This window comes from Bos javanicus, chromosome 23 (genome assembly GCF_032452875.1).
Source record: "Bos javanicus breed banteng chromosome 23, ARS-OSU_banteng_1.0, whole genome shotgun sequence".
Taxonomy (NCBI): Eukaryota; Metazoa; Chordata; class Mammalia; order Artiodactyla; family Bovidae; genus Bos; species Bos javanicus.
In genome coordinates, this window is record NC_083890.1 from 44,128,288 (window position 1) to 44,152,163 (window position 23,876).

At 41.3% G+C, this 23,876-nt stretch overlaps 1 protein-coding gene across 7 annotated transcripts in view; it reads right to left on the reverse strand.

Moving 5' to 3' along the window:
* The window catches only part of PHACTR1 (phosphatase and actin regulator 1), a 525,946-nt gene that overhangs the window by 484,135 nt on the left and 17,935 nt on the right, over positions 1 to 23,876 (reverse strand). For all 7 annotated transcript variants that reach the window (XM_061398847.1, XM_061398845.1, XM_061398849.1 and 4 more), the window contains one exon: positions 6,663 to 6,809. In XM_061398847.1, the coding sequence (XP_061254831.1) occupies positions 6,663 to 6,809 (147 nt within the window). The remainder of the gene's footprint in view (positions 1 to 6,662; positions 6,810 to 23,876) is intronic.

Here is a 23,876-nt window from a genome sequence, read left to right on the forward strand (position 1 = left end):
AATTAAAGTTGCATATATTAAAGAATAATTTTATAAGTAACTTTAAAATATCTTTAATCAGTATGAAAAGGTATGCATAAAATCTGTCTGTGCACATATTCTGACCAATAGTTTATCTGCCCCTGTCAGCTTACATGCCTGTGAAAAAAAACAAAACAAAGTTCTTCATAGTTCATGGTCAAGTTTTATAACAATGCTGAGAAGTTAGGAATTCCAAAAGGGTACATTTCGCCTTGACTGAATCCTGCCATTTAGCTAGTCTGCATATATATTTCCCTTCCCTGGTAATTTAAAAGGATAAAGGGAAAATATAGATCTTATAGGTATACTTATTTCATTTTAATTACAAAACAACAGGCTACAAGACTTAAAATGCCAACTGGGAACTGGGTTAATATTTAGTTTTCTGACTGTCCATTTATTAAGATTTCTCGAATTCTATATTCAATCATACAACAAATACTTATAGAGCACCAATTCTGTTAAGGATTCTAATCCCTGAATATTCAAATTAAAAATATTTTATTAATATGGTGCATGTAAATATGCCTTCTGGCAATTCTTAGTTATTACCAAAAAGTTATTTTAAATCTTTATAATATATACTATTATTTTAGTTAAACTTATTTTAATAACTTAGCTTTGATCAAATGTTTTAATTCATATTGAAAATTGTGCTCTTCTATATGTTTTATACCCTGGAGAAGGAAATAGCAACCTGTTTCAGTATTCCTGCTGGGAAAATACCATGGACAGAGGAGTCTGGTGGGCTACAGTCCATGGGGTTGCAAAGAGTCAGACATGACTTAGTGACTAAACCACCACCCCCGTATGTTTCATACCATAAATAAGACTATGCATAAAATCAGTGTCATAGTATGTATTCATTAGTACAGACAGAAGTACTAGTTAGTACACACAATTTTTTAAGACAGGATGGGACTTCTGAGATTTAAGTTCAGTTCAGTTCAGTCGCTCAGTCATGTCCAACTCTTTGCAACCCCATGGACTGTAGCACACCAGGCTTCCCTGTCCATCACCAACTCCAGGAGCTTAAACTCAGGTCCATTCAGTCGGTGATGCCATCCAACCATCTCATCCTCTGTTATCCCCTTCTCCTCCTGCTTTCAATCTTTCCCAGCATCAGGGGCTTTTCCAATGATCAGTTCTTTGCATCAGGTGGCCAAAGTATTAGAATTTTAGCTTCAGTATCAGTCCTTCCAATGAATATTTAGGACTGATTTCCTTTAAGATTGGCTGGTTTGATCTCCTTGCAGTCCAAGGAGTCTAGCTTTAAGTCTAGTTTAGTCTAGATTTAGCGTTGAGTGAGTCAAACTCAGAAAGGTTAAATGACTTGCCTACAGTTTTAGAGGAAGAGAGGCAGTAGAATCAAGTTCTTCTGACTCTTGATTCTAATTTTTCATATAAAACACAACTCCATCACCTTCCATGAAATTTAAATAAATAGGCATATACAGATAAACCAAACAAGAAACTTAGAATTCAGTGCTAATAGCAAATAGCAAAAAATGCTATTATTTTTTTAACAATTTTTACATATTAAAATAATAAAACATATTAATTTTTTTAACAATGCCCAGATCAAAAGATCCTAAGACAATTTAACCATGCAACTCATATTCTGTATATGAGTTATCTCATAAATGTATGAATTGCTGTTGAAACAATCATTTGGTAAGCAGCCAAGCTAAATATTTACGGCAAAGAGTTTCCCATTTCCTCTTGGCATTAATTACTCACTTTTCTGTGCTTTGTATATTTTATTTATGTTACCTGGAGTGGTCTTCATTAGTACCACCTTAATGCATGACATAGTGAGATTACCAGGTTAGCTAGTTTTCCCAATGACGCAGAAAGAGGGCAGACACTCAGAAAGCCCCACAATCGAGGCCACTGGTCAGTTATCTGGTTAGCCACTTGGATTCTGGCTGTGAATTGAAGTGTTAGTCACTCAGTTATGTCCGACTCTTTGCAACTGCATGGACTGCAGACCGGGCTCCTCTGTCCATGGGATTCTCCAGGCAAGAATACTGGAGTGGGTAGCCAATTACCTTCTCCAGGGGATCTCCCTGATCCAGGGATTAAACCCCAGTCTCCTTCATTGCAGGTGGATTCTTTGCCATCTGACCCACCAGGGAAGCCCCTAATGAATGCTAAAAGCAATACTTTAAAGGAGATTTTGGGCCTACCAAATAAAAGTCAGGCCCATATGATCTGCTTTCAGTTTGGAATCAGTAAGAGAAATAATGTGAGGGATACATACATTGTCATTCTTCAGGGAAAGCTTGAAGGGGATGTCTACCAAGACCTTTACACTGGTGAAATAATCTTGGTTCAGCATGGCAATATTCACAATTTTGCCTAGAGACAGTCCTCACGGCTAAAGGATAATAGCACATTCTGGGATGCCGCTTCTCAATATCAAAGACATTTATACTTCAGCTAAAGGATAAAGGTTCTTCCTCCTCAAGAAAGGTAGGAAAGGGATCTCAGCTTAAACTGTAACATACTGACCCATCCCCTCCTGCTGGTAGTCAGAAAAAGCTAAGTTTGATTACAGTTTTCTTCTGGGCCTGAAATAGTGGAGGAGATCAATGGAAGTCAAAAATGACTGTCCCTGGCTTTAGTTCCTAACATCAGAAACTAGAACAGATCTCAGCCTTCCAAAGAGGATAAGCATTCTGAGGTTGCCCGTGCGATTAATTTAAAATCTCCTCCATACATACAAAGCAATTCTGCAATGTCAACAGAGGTTAAACGTACTTATGATTAGAGAAGTACTTATTTTCCTAAATAGTGCAGAATACTGGTTTGTGTTTTAAACAATCCTAAACCATCAGGATGACTAGCTTTCCTTCTTTTGACATCCTTTATAGAAGTTTTAGATGTGGTTAAATCTTTTATCATAATATTTTCATTCATTTTGGTGTGTAACTATGGAGAACCTTTCCATTTCAGTATCTTCTATGTATCAAACATTCTTTTATACATTGCTAATACAGAGATAAATAAATACAATAGAATAAACTGGCCCAAAGAAAAATATCTGTCAGATGAGCTGCAGCTCTACATTGCATTCATTTCATTGCAGTGAATCAATGACCTCACAAGGCAGAGCAAGTTCTTAGAAGCTAAATGTCAGTAATGTTCATTGCTGAGTGAGAACACAATTAGAAATACTTGCTACTAATAGTGTGAACATACTCTTCTGTTACACGATGTCCTTTTAACACATTTTAATTTCTCAGGAAAAAACTTCTTCCAGGGTTTTAAATGAGGTCTAATGTGTCTGGGTTACTTTCAGCAAATACATTGGCTTAATTCTCTCTAACATACTATCTTCAGCAAACAAGCATCTATCAAGGTCTGTGTAATATACTAAATGCTAAATAGAAGTTAAAACCTACAAAAGGGGCTGTTTTAGAAAAATAAAGTCATGGTTCAGAAAAATTTTTGTTCTCTACACTCTCAATTTAGGCTGAATCTTGAAATTAGCATCTTCATAAAGTGCTGAAAGACCCACATTTTGGTGCTATTCTTTGACTGACTTGGGACTGTAGGTGAGGGATTATATCTTTCACTCATGCTGTGAAGTTATTTCTGAAATGATATTATTAAGTACCATCAGGGACAAGGTGTAGTTGAAGGAATGCTTAAGAATTTAATCAGTATTTAAAATGCCCCAGTCTACTTAATCTGGCAAGTGTACACATTAGTTTTAAGGGATTTGGTCCCCAAATGATTTCATGATATCCAAGTAAAATGAATATGTGTATATTTATTTCCTTGAGTGATTACTAAGCCTCTCAAATATTAAATGTGGACTTACATAAAATGAGTAGGTGTAAGAAGGCGAATCCTAAAGACAAATAGTTTAAACCAATGAAGAATTTCTCTGGAAAGAATAAAGAGTAAGTGACTAGGGGTAGGAGAGGAGCAGGAAGGAAGGGCGGATGAAAGCTTCCTCGCCTAATCGTTTATAAATTGTTGTTAAGAGACAAAATTCTCTCTATGCCCAGATTATGTAATTTATCCAAAGTGTGCAGGCTCTTCTGTTCAGCAGTGCTGATAACGACCCTAATAGTTTAATTACAACTTGCTGCTCAAGGAGATAAACAAGGCTGTTTGCTTTTTAAGCCAGGGGTTACAATTACTTTTAAGGGAGGGGGAAAGGAGCATCTGTGAGTAGATCTTATTGTGTCAGGAAAGCAACCTCAAACCAGCTGGAAAACAAAGCCCTGGGAGTGAGCAGCCGCCACAAAATTAGAGCAAAACCTCCTGATCTGAGCAGTGGAGCAGTAGGCGGGAGGCGTAGTAAACAGGCGTTGCACGTAGGTGGGCAGGGATAGAAAAGTTTTTGGAGGCCCGTCAGTGAGCACTTTCCCTGGGATTCCATCACCAAAGGACTGAGCACCGCCACCCTCCACCCCCCTCAGCTGTCCAGCTCATTGTCAGGTGTCTGTCACACAGCCCTCAGCTTCAGCACCACCAAGAGGACAGCTCCCCAACCAAAGAACACAGCCCTCAGCAACCGCCCTCCCTCATTGACAAACATCCTTCCCACCACATTTCTTTCTTACTGTTGTCTTTCTTGACACTGTGCTTTTAAGGGTATTTTCTAAAGGACATTTGGAAGGGACTGGGAGCTTGTTTGGCCTGTTTATTTCCAGATGAAAAGGAGACGAGTCCTCTCTGAAAAGTCCAATCTTTTCATTGGCTTCCAGAGCAATTTAACCAGAATAAAAGACTGCAAGTTACTGGCTTGAATCTGGTGGCAGAATGGTTCAGCCTAAGCCAGCACTAACAGAAACTTGAAACTCTTTTTTCAAGCTTTGTTTTGTTGTAAAAGCACCAGTAGTAGGTGAACAACCTTTATTAAGTGTCTCCTTAGCCCCTTTCCTTCTCTGCTAAGCCAAAGATGTTCAGGGAATATACCGGAGTTTGGTAAAAAAAAAAAAAAAAAAAAAGGAGTGATCCTTAATATCTCTGGGTTGGAAACAACCTTGATCCTAAAAGGAACTCTTCTCAGTCCTTTCCAAGAACTCTCACAGTCATATTCTGAATCTAGAACATACAAGTGAAGGATTAATAGTTCCAATGGAGACCACAGGCTACTACTGTATGTCACAAAAACTATCAAAGCTTCCTCCAATGAAGTCTTCTTTCCCCCAGTCACAAATCCATAGGCAAACATTCCAGAAGTGACAAGAAAACAAAGGGTTTAAAAAAAAAAAAAAAAAAAAAAACCCAAATCACCAAAATAGAAAAAGTTACACTCTAAAGAAGTTGGCTACTTTGGCACACTCAGTTACCATCCCACCAGTCATAGGATATGGTTCTTTAGCAAATACATCTCATTTCTCTATGTAGAGCTTTCTCCTTCATTCAGACTTCTCAGTAGTGAGTAAAATAGTCATTATTTGAATTTTCTCTTTGCTCCAGCATGCACATACACACATATATTTTGCTTGATTCAGTTCCATTTTCAAGGGTTTAGTTTCCTAAAGAAAAAGATATCCTTTTCTTCTTAAACTTATTTTGAAGGAGGATTTTCAGGAAAATGCCCACACTTTTTGCATTGGAGTTGCTAGAATAGTAAGGAATTCTAGAAAGGAAGAGACACAAACTTGGGGGGCGGGAGGCAGGGGGACTTAGCAGTGTTTTAGAAAAGTTAGTGGTGAACAACTTCCTCCTGGTGACAGGGACCCTGTACTAGGATAGGAGGGGGCAAGGGCGGTCTGCCCCTGAATCTGGAGCAACAGCAGCATCAGTGGAGACAGCGGACACTGATGCGTCCTTTCAGGCAACCCTGACAGGTCTCAGCGGACACAGTTTGACTCCTTGAATCCCTCAGTCCTTTCTGTGGCTCCTTTCTTCCTTCTTTCCTCCTTCCTCCCTTCCTTTTCCTTCCCATCCTTCCTGTATCCGCCTCTCTTCTCCTCCCCATGCTTCTTTCCCTCCGTCCTCCACCTCAGTTGCCCTTTTCACTTAATCCCATCTGGGCCACCTTGGGTACCAGTCCCACTGACAGCTTCCCATCACCCCACGTGTATCCCACAGACCATCTTATTACTATCATCACGATGGTTGCTTGCCAACTGCTGGGTCCGGTTCCCAGCTGTTAAACCCCACCCCCTCCTCTCTCCTCACTCCAAAGCCGCAGCAGTGGTAACAACCCAGCAGAATCCCAGAGTCTGAATGGCACCAACAAGTTCCACCCGCGGTAGCAGCCCCACCAGCAAACCACACCGGCGGAGCCTTGCCAGCCCCCTCCGCCCACAGCCGGCGGCGCTCGGGCAGGCTGACCCCGCGCTCCAGGCTACGCCTACGATCATTGTTATCGGTGACAGCACTCTCCTCTCTTCAAGGAAGGGGGAAGCCCGGCGTGTGATTCCCCGGCGGATGCAGGGATCCACGCGCTACCCTCCCCCACCTCCGCAAAACACACACACACACACACACACACACACACACACACCTCCTCACCCGGCACACAAAGAGAGCGAGTGCGCGCCGGGGACCAGCTGGGTAGGAAGTGGGGCGGGATGGGGTACCAAAGGAGGGGCTGCGGGCTGAGCCAGCCGGGGAGGAGGGCAGGAAGCGGGGTGGGGGAGAGAGCGGGGCACGCGCTCCGTCCTCACCTGCCCCCAGGTTAAAGGAGATCCTGGCCTCGGCGAGGTACGGCGTGTCGCTCTTGGAGCGGACTCTTCTGATGGGCCGCCGGTCTATATCGTCCTCCGAAGATGCCGCCATTAAGGTGGGAGGCAGGAGCAGGGTCGCCCGGCGAGCTGAGAGGGAGAAGGAGATGGAGAGAGAGAGGGAGAGAGGCGGAAAGGGGAGGGGGGGAAGGAAGAGGCTCGCACACAGGGAAGGGGGGAGGGGAGAGGGGGATGGGAGAGGGAGGGAAGGGGACGGGGAGGGAGGGGGGGAAGAGAGGGAAAAAAGAAAAAAGAAAAGGAGAGAGAAAGAAAGAGAGCAAAAGAGAGAAAAGGGTGAAGGGAGAGAAAGAAAACCCGTTAAGGATTTGTGGACTGGAGCAGAGATCATGCTCTCCCTGGCTGGCGCTCGCCCCCCCCCCCCCCCCCCTCACCCCCAGCTCCTCTCCCAGCCCCAGGGCCAGCGGGTTGGTGCTGCAGACGGACGGCCACCCCGCCTCCTGCCTGCAGCCCCGGGTTGCAGCTCTTGGCCCAGAGAGGCGGATGCGAAAGGGAGGACTCCAAAGATGCCCAGTCAGCACTGTGTCCTCTCCCGCCAAATGCACTTACCCATGCTTCTCAAGTGCACACGAGGGTCTCCTTAACCCCCAGGATCGTCTGGTCCAAGGATGCCCAACCAGACAGCCCAGCTTCAGCTTCCCTTGCATGCCATTATTAGTCCTGGGGTGCAAGCCTAGTCCCAGTTGGTCAGGGAAGAGAACAGGCTGGAGTACCCCTGTGCCCCTTTCCCCCAACTCTGGAGCTCAGATAGAGAAGGAACCAGATGTAGAAGCATGTACAACTTTAGAGGCAGGTTGCCTGTAAAGTTTCTAGATTTGCTATTTTGAATGTAGACTAGTATGTGCTTAGGTGCTCAGTGGTGTCCAACTCTTTGCGACCCCATGGACTGCAGCCTGCCAGACTCCTCTGTCAATGGGATTCTCCAGGCAAGAATACTGGCGTGGGTTGCCATGCCCTCCTCCTGGGGATCTTCCCAACCCAGGGATCCAACCCAGGTCACCCACACTGCAGTTGAATTCTTTACCATCTGAGCCACCAGGGAAGACTAGGTATATTCACCAAGAATTGAGTGGCTTTTCTTTTTTTTTTAAATGTGGACCATTTTTAAAGTCTTTATTGAATTTGTTACAATATTGCTTCTGTTTTATGTTTTGGCTTTTTGACTGCCGGGAATTTGGGATCTTAGCTCTCCCACCAGGGATCAAATCTGCACCCTGTACTTGGTAGGCAAAGTCTTAACCACTGGCTTGCCAGTGAAGTCCCCCAGCGGCTCTCTTAGCACTACTGATTTGGGGGATATGTTCATCTCTATGGAAGTACCCATTCATTTTCACCTTCAAGTTTTGATTTGGTGATTTACAGCATGCACAGTGGTCTTTGGATTGGGCCTGTAGTCTCTGTAACTCTGTATCGTTGCTTTTGAAGGACAGGCTGAAGATCAAGGGCACCTCATGTTTCTTTGAATGTCTGCACTGCAACCTTCCCATGTTATATAGTAGGAACAGCTAGAAAGGTTTCTGGAGTGTGCGTCAGAATGGTTTTGATGCTCCTACTGAACCTATTGACGGGCTCAACTCTTTGATGTTTGTCTTCTGGCAGCTTCAGTCACCTGGTCTTTTGTGGCCAGATGTTGCCACATTTCTTTCTAACAGGAGCCCACCTGGAGTACACAGATAAATGTTACCTTCATTCCCTTCCTGCTACAAAGGAAATCTCAGTGTCAAGTCATGCCCTTCAGTCTCAGAGGATGAAGTGCCGCTTCAGCGCTGCAAAACTTCCCTCTCCACTTCAGCTGTCAGTTCTAACTCTCATCCTGTATCCTTGCGCCCACCCTAGACTCTTCAGTCTCTTCACATTGGTCTCTTACTTCACACATAGGTAGTAACTCTTCATCTGCTGTCTCCTTGATGCTTCTTCAGTCTCCACCATACGGTTTCTCTCCCCGTCTATTTAACCTTCCCATGGAACTCTTGGCCCCAGAGTCTCCATTTTTCACTCCTAATCCCCTCCTTGTATCCCTACCTCTACTTTTTATTCCCACCACTCAGTCACCGTTACTTTAAAGGTCACCAATAGCCTTCCCCATTTCTTTCCTGAGTAATGTATCCTTCTTGAAATAATCCTTTCCTTTGGCCTCCCTGTACTAGACTACCTTCCTAATCACTGAATTTCTCATAGTGAGCCAACTTCCAGCATTTACTTTTAAATTACTTATCCTGGCTTTCAGGGCCCTTTACAACCTGATTCCCATCTGTCTTTCCTAACTCGTCTCCCATTGTTTCCCTCCAGTCTGTTCAGAGTTGTCCCCACAAGTCTGACTCGTTTCTTCATCTGCACCTTTCCTTGTGTTGTACACCACAAATTTCTTCCCAATAAGCTTTCCATTTCTCCCTCAGGAATGTGAGATGACTGGCCCACTAGTCTTTGGCATGAATCCAGTACAGAGTAAATGCTCAAAAGGAGAGAAGAGGGAAGCAAAGAGTAAAGGAGAGTTGTACAACTAATGGGTCAATGAGTAGCTGAAATGGGGACAAAATCCATTTCTACCTGGTTTCAAATCCTATACTTTAACCAGTATATTGATTTGCTAAGTGTATATATAATATATATTTTGGTTGACTATCCACATTTTAAATTCATTTTTCTATGATATTTGTCTCCTTATTATGTCCCATTTGTCTCTGTTAAACATAGACTAAAAATGGATGCCTCCCATCCCAGGAGGCACAACAGGGGTGTTTGGCTCATGAAATGAACAATGAAGGTTAATGCTTTTAGATGACTAATCAGGCTGCAAACCAATATCATGATCACAACATTTAGGTTCAAGCTCTTGAGGAAGTGCAAAAGTAAGGAAACACACTGTGTGAACTACACACTGTATAACTATGCCTGCATGCAGAGTTGCTTCAGTTGTGTCCGATTTGTTGTGACCCTATGGACTGTAGCCCGCCAGGCTCCTCAGCCCATGGCATTCTCCAGGCAAGAATACTGGAGTGGGCTGCCATTTTCTACTCCAGGGGATCTTCTCAACCCATACCTCTCTTTGAATGAATGCAGTGCTATTATTATTATTATTATTATTATTATTATTATTTTGCCTGCGCCACATGGCATGAGAGGGGCCTTACTTCCTTAAGCAGGGATAGAACTTGTGCCCCCTGCAGTAGTAGCCCTGAATCTTAACCACTGGAGCACCAGGAAAATCCCTAATGCAGAGCTGTTTGATTATTCAAAAAGTTTGGGATTCCCCATGCTCTCGACTTTTCATTCATCAGCGTTGCCATTATCAAAAAATAATAAAGTCATCTTTAGCTTTCTAGTCTTTTCTAGTCTTAGCTTTCTCTGTTTCTTAGATATTACTTAATAATGGTTCTTGACATAAAGAAATACATCTTTGAATTTCTGCTTCTTATTCATGTTTCAGAGGATTAGGAATGTAATATTGCTACTATCTTAAGTTTACTTTTCTTCACAAGAGTTTAAATGTTCTTTTATATTATCTCTATCATGTGGACCAGTATTATTAAAATAATTCTAGATAGATATACTTTTTACAAAAGGGACATTAAAATGCTACATCCATCTGCACGCGCATGTTCTTGAATTATTTTATGACATTTTCATTTCTGACTATTTTCTTCCATTGTTTGGCTTCCAAAGTTTGCTGTCTTCTTTGCCTCGTCTATGTTTTCCCATTATCTTTTTTCACTTTGCCTCTTTTATTTCCTCCCGTCTTTTGAGGGAGGAAATCCTTTTAACAAGTCCCTTACAAAGTCAATCCCAGCTCATGTATCTCTCTCTTATCCTGTATGAAGGATTCACTCCTCTATGAGGGCTCATTCCAGTGTTTCCACAGTTTTTGTTCTCTGTGAATCCTTTCACAAACATGACTCTTGTCATAAAATATCTGACTGACTAACGTCAGGGGAAGAGCCCTGGGGTGTGCACTGGGGGTGGTGGGTGTTGCTCCCAGTCCAGCCACTACTGCAGTGAGCACCACTGGGCATTCACTGTCACCTCAGCCATAGAAGTGCAAGGGTCGTCTGGCGCAAAAACAGACACACAGGTCGATGGAACAGAATAGAGCCCCAGAAATGGACCCACCCTTACACAGTCAATTAATCTATGACAAAAGAGGCAAGAGTATACAATGAGGGAAAGCCAGCCCCTTTAAGCAGTGCTGCTGGGAAAACTTGAGAGCACCTGCAAAAGAATCAAACTGGACTACTTTCTCATATTATCTATAATAATAAACTCATGATGGATTAAAGGCTTAAATCTAAGACCTGAAACCATAAAACTCCCAGAATAAAACATAGGAGGTATGGCCTTTGACATCAGTCTCAGCAATATTTTTTTGGATATGTCTCCTCAGGCAAGGGAATGAAAACAGAAATAAACAAATGGGATGGCACCGAACCAAGAAGCTTTTGCACCGTGAGGGAAACTATCAACAAAACGAAAGGCAGGCTACTGAATGGGAAAAGACATTTGCAAATAATATGTCTGATAATGGTCCCAAATATACAAAAAGCTCATATATCTCAACATAAAAAATAATCAACTCAATTAAAAAATAAGCAGAAGATGTAAACAGGTATTTTTCCAAAGTCATACAAATGGCCAGTAGGCCCATGGAAAGATGCTTAGTATTAGCAATCATTATGGCAATGCAAGTCCAAATCACAGTGGGATAGCACTTCACGCCTGGCAGAGTGGTTTTTACTGGGGAGACAACAAATAGCAAGTTTTAGGAGAGGATATGGAACAGTGTGAAGGTTCCTCAGAAAACCGTAAATAGAACCAGCGCACAACACAGCAATTCCACTCCCGGGCACTGAAGAAGACAAAAACATGGATTTGAGGGGATATGTCCAACCCTACGTTCACGGCAGCGTTGTTTACAGTGTGAAGAATATGGGAACAGTCTGGGTGCCCATCGGTGGATGAATGGACCGAGAAAATGTGGTATATGTATATTTAGTGGAATTCCACCCAGTCATGAAAAAGAATGAGCTCTTCCCATCTGTGACAACGTGGACGGACCCTGGCAGGGATGAAGAAAGATAGAGACCGTGTGATCTCACTTACACGTGGAATCTAAAAAGCAGAAGAAATGAACAAACTTAAGAAAATGGAAGTGGAGATGTGGATGCTGAGAACAGAGAGGTCGTGGCTTGTGGAAAGGGATGGAGGGTGAGAGAGGTGGGTGAGGAGATTAAGATGTACAAACCTCCAGTCACAAAATAAATGAGGCAGAGTAAGAAATGTGCATTGCGGGGACTATAGTCAGTAACTGTGTAATACCTTTGTATGGTGACATACTGTGAACAGACTTATCCGTGGGAACCATTTTGAAATGTATAGCAATGTGGAATCACTATGCTATATACCAGGAACTAACGGTGTTGTGAGAGTGAAGTCACTCAGCCGTGTCCGACTCTTTGCGACCCCTTGGACTGTAGCCTACCAGGCTCCTCTGTCCAGGGGATTTTCCAGGCAAGAGTACTGGAGTGGGTTGCCATTTCCTTCTCTAACAGTGTTGTAGGTTAATTATATTTCACAAATAAACAAATGAACTCATAGAAAAAGAGATCAGATTTGTGGTTACCAGCAGTGGGAGTGGGAGAGGTTATTGAATGGAGGTAGTCAGAAGACACATTTCAAGTCATAAGATAAAAAGTACTAGGGATGTAATAGACAACATGAGAAATATAATTAACATTGCTAGAGCTCATATATGAAAGTTGTAAAGAAGTAAAGTCTGAGTTCCCATCACAAGGAAAACAATTCTTTCTAATATATATACTTTTGTACTCCTCTCTGGATAGAGCAATTGACCCTTCTGTCAATAAATAGATAGGTTAGGGACTTTAGAGATAGAACAGCAAATGATAATCAAATGAGGTCAACAGGTGAATCTGCATAAAAGTACATAAATATTCTTTGTACTATTTTATTTTTGCAAATTTTCCATAAGTTTTACATAATTTCTAATAAAAATTTAAAAGTACTAGTAAAAATGTTTCCTTCTTTCTATGTGCAAGTTTCCAAGGATTAGAGATGACATCCCATCATTACTTTAATCTTTCTGAAAAGTTATCATGTCAGCCATTCCCACAGGCTGCAGATGAATACAGTAATGATCTTAAGGGTAATCGATTCTACATTTATGCTAGAGGTGTTTGAATTTTTGTTAAAAAATTTATTCTAGAATAGCATTGTCAAACAGATGAAAGAATCGGGGCTGCATAGATTAAGTATACATGTTACACTATTTTGTGTATCTAACACAAGTTAGATATATAAGAACCTTTATACCTCGCAATTAAACCCAGTTAAAATCAGTGTGATGTCACTAAGTAGAGTGATGGTACTGAAAATCATTTATGTAGAAAATGCAAAATGCCAATAATGAAGATGAATGTTATTAACTACAATATCAAGCCAATAAGATTGCAGCAGTAACTTGCATAGGTTTTAAACAGGCTTAACACCAATGTACCAAAAAGGCTTTTGTGCTTTTTATTGAAGCTAAATTTAGTATGTAGCTGCTGAGATATTTTTTCTTTTCTATACATATGTATGCTTTGCTAGATAACCAAGAATCTGAGGAGCTGTTATTGGCACATCTTAGAGCTCTCCGCTTCAACTTGTAATTAAAGGAGCTGTCCATTCTGCATAGTTCTGCTATTTATTCCTATTTCTATGTGGCTAATTTTGTGGGGCCCACAAAGGAGAAGGTATGGGTGCCTAGTTTTTCCCACTGCTTCCCAGCATTCTGTCTCCTTGGTATTCAGTGTTGTGCAACTTCGAGCAGGGGTACACTATTCACATCACAGCCCATGTAAGTAGAATTATGGAATTGTGAAGGGCACAGCTTGTGTGGCCATACCCCAAAGGTGCTGCTGCTGCTGCTGCTAAGTCACTTCAGTCGTGTCCAACTCTGTGCAACCCCATAGATGGCAGCCCACCAGGCTCCCCCGTCCCTGGGATTCTCCAGGCAAGAACACTGGAGTGGGTTGCCATTTCCTTCTCCAATGCGTGAAAGTGAAAAGGGAAAGTGAAGTCACTCAGTCATGACCCCATGAACTGCAGCCTACCAGGCTCCTCCATCCATGGGATTTTCCAGGCAGGAGAACTGGAGTGGGGTGCCATCGCCTTTTCCGACGGTGGTGGCTTCCCAAAGAGATGGTTCCATGTCTGGGCATTCAGACCAGCCCTGTTCCCTGTAGCCTCATGGGTCTCACATTGACTTTGCTCTGACTCTTCCTTTAGGGCTTCAGTACCTGGGTCTGATGTCTGGATAAAGATGAATACAATACTATTTAATACTATTGAATAGCTACCATAACATTGCATAGTGGTTTCTCCCCTGGAAGGACTAATATTTTGGTTTATATAAAATTGTGCGTTGTTCTAAAACTACTTAAAAGATATCAGATCATATCAGTCACTCAGTCGTGTCCGACTCTTTGCGACCCCATGAATCGCAGCACGCCAGGCCTCCCTGTCCATCACCAACTCCCGGAGTTCACTCAGACTCACGTCCAACGAGTCAGTGAGGCCATCCAGCCATCTCATCCTCCGTCGTCCCCTTCTCCTCTTGCCCCCAATCCCTCCCAGCATTAGAGTCTTTTCCAATGAGTCAACTCTTCGTGTGAGGTGGCCAAAATACTGGAGTTTCAGCTTTAGCATCATTCCTTCCAAAGAAATCCCAGGGCTGATTTCCTTCAAATGGACTGGTTGGATCTCCTTGCAGTCCAAGGGACTCTCAAGAGTCTTCTCCAACACCACAGTTCAAAAGCATCAATTCTTCGGCGCTCAGCCTTCTTCACAGTCCAACTCTCACATCCATACATGACCACAGGAAAAACCATAGCCTTGACTAGACGGACCTTTGTTGGCAAAATAATGTCTCTGCGTTTTAATATGCTATCTAGGTATATCTAGGAAAGATAACTTTCCTTCCAAGGAGTAAGCATCTTTTAATTTCATGGCTGCAGTCACCATCTGCAGTGATTTTGGAGCCCAGAAAAATAAAGTCTGACACTGTTTCCACTGTTTCCCCATCTATTTCCCATGAAGTGATGGGACCGGATGCCATGATCTTCGTTTTCTGAATGTTGAGCTTTAAGCCAACTTTTTCACTCTCCACTTTCACTTTCATCAAGAGGCTTTTGAGTTCCTCTTCACTTTCTGCCATGATGGTGGTGTCATCTGCATATCTGAGGTTATTGATATTTCTCCCAGCAATCTTGTTTCCAGTTTGTGTTTCTTCCAGTCCAGCATTTCTCATGATGTACTCTGCATATAAGTTAAATAAGCAGGGTGACAATATACAGCCTTGACGTACTCCTTTTACTATTTGGAACCAGTCTGTTGTTCCATGTCTAGTTCTAACTGTTTCCTGACCTGCATACAGGTTTCTCAAGAGGCAGGTCAGGTGGTCTGGTATTCCCATCTCTTTCAGAATTTTCCAGTTTATTGTGATCCACACAGTCAAAGGCTTTGGCATAGTCAATAAAGCAGAAATAGATGTTTTTCTGGAACTCTCTTGCTTTTTCCATGATCCAGCGGATGTTGGCAATTTGATCTCTGGTTCCTCTGCCTTTTCTAAAACCAGCTTGAACATCAGAAAGTTCACGGTTCACATATTGCTGAAGCCTGGCTTGGAGAATTTTTAGCATTACTTTACTAGCATGTGAGATGAGTGCAATTGTGTGGTAGTTTGAGCATTCTTTGGCATTGCCTTTCTTTGGGATTGGAATGAAAACTGACCTTTTCCAGTCCTGTTGCCACTGCTGAGTTTTCCAAATTTGCTGGCATGTTGACAACAAAAGAGTCTGAAATGCAGTACTTGGATGCAATCTCAAAAACGACAGAATGATCTCTGTTCGTTTCCAAGGCAAACCATTCAATATCACAGTAATCCAAGTCTATGCCCCAACCAGTAACGCTGAAGAAGCTGAAGTTGAACGGTTCTATGAAGACCTACAAGACCTTTTAGAACTAACACCCAAAAAAGGTGTCCTTTTCATTATAGGTGACTGGAGGGCAAAAGTAGGAAGTCAAGAAACACCTGGAGTAACAGGCAAATTTGGCCTTGGAATACGGAATGAAGCAGGGCAAAGACTAATAGAGTTTTGCCAAGAAAATGCACTGGTCATAACAAACACCCTCTTCCAACAACACAAGAGAAGACTCTATACATGGACATCACCAGATGGTCAACACCGAAATCAGATGGATTATATTCTTTTAAGCCAAAGATAGAGAAGCTCTATACAGTCAGCAAAAACAAGACCAGGAGCTGACTGTGGCTCAGACCATGAACTCCTTATTGCCAAATTCAGACTTAAATTGAAGAAAGTAGGGAAAACCATTCAGGTATGACCTAAATCAAATCCCTTATGATTATACAATGTAAGTGAGAAATAGTTTTAAGGGCTGATAGATAGAGTGCCTGATGAACTATGGAATGAGGTTCATGACATTGTACAGGAGACAGGGATCAAAACCATCCCCATGGAAAAGAAATGCAAAAAAGCAAAATGGCTGTCTGGGGAGGACTTACAAATAGCTGTGAAAAGAAGAGAAGCGAAAGCAAAGGCGAAAAGGAAAGATAAACATCTGAATGCAGAGTTCCAAAGAATAGCAAGAAGAGATAAGAAAGCCTTCTTCAGCGATCAATGCAAAGAAATAGAGGAAAACAACAGAATGGGAAAGACTAGAGATCTCTTCAAGAAAATCAGAGATACCAAAGGAACATTTCATGCAAAGATGGGCTCGATAAAGGACAGAAATGGTATGGACCTAACAGAAGCAGAAGATATTAAGAAGAGATGGCAAGCTTACACAGAAGAACTGTACAAAAAAGATCTTCACGACCCAGATAATCACGATGGTGTGATCACTCACCTAGAGCCAGACGTCCTGGAATGTGAAGTCAAGTGGGCCTTAGAAAGCATCACTACGAACAAAGCTAGTGGAGGTGATAGAATTCCAGTTGAGCTATTCCAAATCCTGAAAGATGATGCTGTGAAAGTGCTTAAAAGATATAAGATATACTAAATAAAAACTGTTCGAGTATAGGAACCATGTCCTCTGTGTTTTGGAGAAGTTTTCTGCTTCCCCAAATACGTGTGTGTTGTGATAGCCAGCCTCCAGATGGCTCCTAGGGATCCCCAACGCTTGGCATTCACATCCACGCCCTCCCACACTCAATCAGTGCTGGTCTCTGTGACCATTAGAATATGGTGGAAGCGATGGTGTATCAGGAAATGCATTGCAACTTCTGTCTTGCTTTCTTTTGGAGTCTTGGGAGAAGCCAGGTGCAGTGTCACAGGGACACCCAAAAAGCCAGTGAATAGGCTCATGTGGCAAGAAACTGAGGCCTCCTGCCAAGTGCCATCTGCATGAGCCATCTTCAAAGCCCCAGAGAAGCCCTGGGACTGATGATGACTGCAGCCCTGACCAGCATCCTGACTCTGAGCCACAACAACCCAACTAAGACATTCTTGAGTTTCTGACCTACAGAAACTATGAGATAATAAATGTTTGCTGTTTTAAGTCACTACATTTTGGGGTAACATGATATGCAGCACTAGATAAGTAATACACATGGGTTCTCAGTGGACTGAGAGCACAATTCATGAGTGCTTCGATGCCATCTGTGGCTACCAGAAATCCCAAACCTTAAACAGTTTGATGGATTAATTGGCAAATTGTAAGACAGAAGATTCAAACAGAAATTAGGAAAACAGTATCAAATGTCAGTTCAAATTTTCCCACTGGAAAGCCTTTCATTTCCTTCTCTTCAATCATCGCCTGTTGAAACTCTGCCCATCTTTTACGGCTCAAATGTTTTTATTTCCACCCCAAATCTAGCATCAATGTGAGAATGTGGCATTTTCCACTCTATCTCTACCTGTGGCACTTTGTAATTTGTATGACTGTGTAAATAATGTGGATGCTATTTTCCTTCCAGACAGTATGAAATAAAAGTTAACTAGCTACACAGGCTTTGAGGTTTATACCCCAATTCCATACTTAATAGTTGAATGATTTCATGTAAGTCACTTGTCCCCTGTATATCTGTAAGACGGACCTTACATAGTACCTACATCTTAGGGTTGCTATGAGGATTTAAACATGTAATCTATGTAAAGTCTTCAGCAAAAGAAATTCCCAATAGACATTCATTATATTAAAACTATTATTCCTAGCCAGCTCCAAGTAAAGCTTGTCACTGTGAAATTAAACCTTGGCATAATTCCCAAGCTGAATGCTTATTAGATCGTGGAAAAAAGTTAGTGAGCTCTCCAAGCTTTAGTTTCCTTATATGTAAACTAGAAATAAAATAAACTCACTGGGCCTTGGGAGGATAAAACATTATATAACAAATGTAAAACACCAAACACAGAGCCTGACAAATGGTAGGCGGGCAACAAATGTTCATTGCTTCCTTTCCTCTCAGTTTCTAAAAGTAGATACTGAGCAGGGTGGCTGGGGGCTGGCTGCTAAACATGCTAGATGCAAAAGGGAAAATGTGTTTCAGGCCTGGTATGTTGAATTGAGTCGGACATAAACCTAAAAAGCTTTGTGTTGTTGAACATGCCTGGTTAAGACATACAAGTCACTTTCCCCATCTTATTTAATAGCACAGGTAATGTTAAACCTTATTTATTTTTACGTTACTTTCATTTATTTATATTTCCTACATGGTCAGTTTTCAGTAGTTGCTGTAATTAATGACATAATCTGAGATCTAAAGATTCTAATATTTCTAATTCATGTTCAGTGAATGAAAGGGTGACATACACTTGGACATACCTTTGTGTGGAAACTACTGGCCTTGGTCACTTGCAAAGTGATCTTAGGGGCAAAGACAATGGGTCTGAGTTCCACTGGAGCCCCACGCACAGTAACAGGATGTAGATGTACAGGCGTCAGACTAGCCAGTAGGAGACCAGGTTCCAGCCCCAGATGTGCCACCATCTTGCTGTCTGTTTTAGATAAATTATTTTTTTCCAGAAGGGCAGGCTGTTGCAGGGGAAAGTGAGTCAGTGTTCACATTTGAATCCTCACTCTGCCTCTTCAGATTTGATAATTCCACTGAGCTTTAGTTTCTAAGAAATTGGGGGCAGTCATGTCTAACTCATAGCTTTGTGATTTTGAATGAAATAAACACATGTAGCTTCTAGTACACGGTAGGTATTTAATAAACAAACGCTTGCTTTTCTTTTCTTCTCTGACCCTCAGTTTCATCATCTGTAAAATGGGCCAGTTGAATTAAGTTACTGCTGGTTCTAATGTTCTGTTACTGTAGGAACTACACTATTAAATGGCACTTGCTATTTGAATGCAGTGAAGTGCTTTATCTAGCTATAATAAGAACAAAAGCATTTGTGGTAGTGTGGAGAAGGGAAAACCCCAAAATTCCTAAATGTATGTGTCTAAGAAGGCCTGCCCAGTACAGATTCAGTAATTATTTAATTTGCATTCTGTTGTGTCTACAGATGGGCAGATGATAGCAATCAAATCATAGGGTATTAGTCAGAGACTCTGTATAGTAAATAGTAGCAGAACAGATCCAGTAACATCAAGCCAGTTGGCAAAGTCACCCTTTGGGCAAAAACAATGTGTGGTTGGTTGACCTTTTCCTCTTTTTTTCCCCCAAATCATGTCCTGATTATTTCCTAAGTTAGTTAGAATCAACCACCCCAAGACATAAATTATTTACTTATTTTAAATTAAGATAGAGAAAATGAAAGGTAATCAATTCAAGGAGCTTGATTTAGGTTGAAAAAATACGTGTGTGCATGAGTCTGTGTGCCCATGTATATAAAAAGAGTGTGAGAACATTCAGTCTTATACAGCTTATAAAGAGGGCTTATTTTTATTAATAGATGATGGGCTAATTGAGTTTTTTGTGTGTGTTTTGTTGTTCACCTAACTTTTCTGTAATTATTATATGCTACGGGTTACAGTCCATAGGGTGGCAAAGAGTCAGACATGACTGAAGTGACTCAGCATGCAAGCACCTTGGTAGTAGAGGGAAAATGAGTTCTAAGTATAACAAGAAGCTTAGGAGACTTAGGGGACTTAGGCGGGCTCCCCAGGTGGCACTACTGGTAAACAATCCGCCTGCCAATGCGGGAGAACTAAGAGGTGTAGTTTCCATCCCTGGGTGGGGAAGATCCCCTGAAAAAGTGAATGGCACCCCACTTTAGTATTCTTGCCTGGGAAATCCCATGGACAGAGGAGCCTGGAGGGCTACAGTCCATGGGGCCACGAAGGGTCGGACACGACTGAAGCGACCTAGCGTATGGGGACTTAGGCAGATTTCCTCCCTCTTCTCCACCCATCCCTGCAATTCAACCTAAAGGTCAGAGGACCTCACCATCCCCTTGTGACAATTCCCCAAGTAAATAAGGCAAAAATTCACTTTAAGAAACTGAACCTAAGGGTCTACGTTCACAGAATGTTGCCACATTTGTATCTTGTAACACTGATGCATTCTACCATTTGAAATCCATGAACATCTTTGCATCCTTGTACCACTGCTCCTGGAAGTCTTCCCTACTGCTGCCATGGACACCAGTATCCTACAGGAGGTAGTAGGAAGAGTCACAAGGCTCAGGATTATCATTCTAGCTCCATTCCTAGTAGCTGTGTGGGTTTGGGAAGTGACTTGATGATTGGAAACATGGGTTACTTCACCAGTAACATGGGGATAATAACAAGTATGTCACAAGTTTCCTATTCCAGGAATAACTGAGACCATAAATACCAAGTCCCTGGCACTGAAAATGTGGGTCTGCTTTTCACTGTCATTTCCTCTTGTAACTTCTGGGTACACGTGTGTCCAGATTACTGAGGAAGCATAGGATATGGGGCTAGTGTAAAAAGTCAGCTGTCTGGGATGATGTGTGAAGTGGGATCTTGCTTTCCAAAGATAAGGATTAAGCTGGACTAAGCCAAGTAATATTTTCTCCACTTGTGACCTATCAAATTTAGTCACCAAATAATGCATTATCAACTAAAAGGAACAGAAGATCTTACTGTGTAAGTTCAAAAGAAAAGTAAGTTCTGTTTTTAACTAACTGTAGCTGAATCTCTTTTTTTTCTTCCTTTGCAACATTCTGTGACAGCCTATATTTCTCGAAAATGATAGAGCTGCATTGAGACTTTTTTGTTAACAAACTTGTTTTCTTTAGAGGCTCTCATAAGTGTTAACTCGGAATTTTCTTCTTATAAAAACACAAGCCTGAATTTGAATAATATTGCTAACTTCAGACATTTGGTTCATGTAAATATTTCAGATGGACTATTAATTTTAAGTACTAGGGAGAAAATATTGTATTTACAGGGAAAACTTCTAATTTAGAAAATAAATGTTTCCTTTAAATAACCTCCCAATCCTTCAAATAATATGAAAGGAAAATTAAAGGCCTAAAGGAACTACACATTCTGAGGCAGTTGTAAAACATGTTAGTGAAATTATTTTAGGAATTACCTAAGTACATAAAATGTTTTAGATGGTTTTCCAAACTTTATAGAACCACCCTGGAATCCCTCCCTCTCCATCTTTACACTCTTCCCTTATCTTCTTTCTTAGTGAACAGCTTCATTATCCATCCAATGAGGATGACAGTTAATCCGCCTTTGCATGCTTAGGAATTCCAAACCTGATATTGAATCCCTAAGGATATCTAATGCAGAGGAGATCTGTTGTCAGATCTGTTTTTATCTTTTCTTGGACACTAACTTAGAATCACATCTTTCTCCTCACGTATGCGCGCACACGTGCACACACACACAGCCCTCTCATTTGGATACCCTCATCTGTGCTAACAAAACTCCCAGTGTTCAGATTCTCTTAGCATTTATCTTTCAGGACTGAAATCACTGCTTTATCTGCCTCTGTATTAGACAGCTAGCTACATGAGGCCAGGGGATGTGTCTGTTGAGCTCGAATCCCCAGCTATAGTTAGTGTTCCAAAAACAGTGAATTTTGGATAAATATAATCGAATTTTTATTGCATTTCATTCATTTACCTCTCTAGGCTCCATTTTCCTTATTTATGAAAGTAAAGAATTAGACTAGTCAAATTCTATACCCCATAATGTTTGTATTAAAAGCATCTGAGAGCTGCCAAAATAAAACAAAACCACCCTTTAACATAGGAAAACTCATATTATCTCACTTGACTCTCAAAGATTCTGATCTGTATACTTGGGCAAGGGCTGTAGAATTTGCTTCTGAAATGTAACAAGGTTTAGAATCTGGAAGCTCTGAGCTCTAGACATCATTCAAATGTTCTGTGCTTCCTACAGAAGAGATGCTAAATTTCTGAATCTGTTGTTTAAGGTCTCTTTCTTTGAACTCTGCTTTGTTTTCCAGTCTCAGGTATCACCTTCACCTTGCATCTTCTGATCCAGTCGCACTGAATTGCTTACAGAAAGACCTATCCCTGCTGGCTTTTTGTGCAAGGAATGCACCACTGTTGTGCTGACTGAAGCATGAAGTTTAGGTACAAACTCTTCCAAAAACATTTCTCTGATACTTTCTCTTCCCTTTTAGACCCTTTATTTTGCTTCTATAAAGGTATTTTTTATTGTACTATATCATCTTTGAGCTTCTTGAAGACACAGAACAGTTATTCAACTAGTGCTCTTTCCTTATTGTGGCAAATTATTCCTTAAACAAGTATTCACTGAGAATCTGTTATCTAAATTTACATCATTTTATACTCATACTAATAATATTGCAAGCATTGTTAATATCTTGCAAATGGGGAAACAAAGGCTTATAGAGGTTCAGTCACTTGAATAACCAGCCTCATGGCTGTTTACTAGTTGGAACTGAATTAGCTTCCAGGACTTTCTGATGTTACTTTCTTCACGTTACCATGTTTTCTTAAGGGAACAAAAGAATGAAGAGAAATATGATTTGAAGTAGATTCTCTCAAATCTATTTCCTTATTCCTAAGTAAATGCTGACTCATTTTTAAAATTGAGGTGACATTGGTTCATGACATTATATAAGTTTTGTGGCTGCAATATTATATTTCCACTTCTTTATACACTCTAGAGTATTCACCACGAAAAGTTTGGTTTCCATTTATCACCGTACAGTCAACACCCTTTATGCATTTCAGCCTCCCTAAAATTGATTCATTCAGATCACCTCTTAGAAGCCACATTTGGATAAACTAGACTTTCCTGTAAACTCAGAGGAAATCAGTACAGTTTAGCCAATGTTGTTGTTGGTTTTTTAAATTTATTTATTTATTTTAATTGGAGGCTAATTACTTTTTACGATACTGTGGTGGTTTTTGCCATACTTTGACGTTAATCAGCCACGGGTATACATGTGTGCCCCATCCCGAAACCCCCTCCCACCTTCCTTCCTATCTCATCCCTCTAGCCAATGTTTTAAGAGAGTTTGCAGGAAAAAAATTCTCAGTAGTAAAATCATAAAGAGGATTCCTTTGGGATTTGTTAGCAACTTAATTTAAAAATTGAAGTTTTATGCTTTTCTTGTTCTTGTGTTTTAAGGCTGTTCCACCCTGCCAAGAAGGCTTCCCTGGTGGCTCATATGGTAAAGAAACTGCCTGCAATGCAGGCGACCCTGGGTCAGGAATATCCCCTGGAGAAGGGAATAGCTACTCACTCCAGTCTTCTTGTCTGGAGAATTACATGGACAGAGGAGCCTAGTGGGCTACAGTTCTCGGTGTTGCAAAGAGCCAGACACAACTGAGCGACTAATACTTTCACTTCTTTCACCTCACGTTCACCTTGCCAAGGGCTTGGAAATTTGAATTAGGAATAAATGGTGGTAGAGAAGATCAGAGATGGCATGAAGGTTTTTCTTGGGGAGCTTCAGGCCCTGCCACTTTCCTCTAAAGCTTGACAAGACGAAAAGATAATTAACATGAGAGCTAATATTTATTAAATGCATATTAGGTACTTGACATTTTGCTTAGTGTTTTATATTTATTTGTTGAGGGTTTCCAAATGTTAGTCATTTCTATATCACTTGTATGGATTTTGCAAGCTCTAAGTGTCACCTACACTATTATTTACTTAATGTTTTTCCTTCAGTGGACTTTACTCATTTTTTCCCCC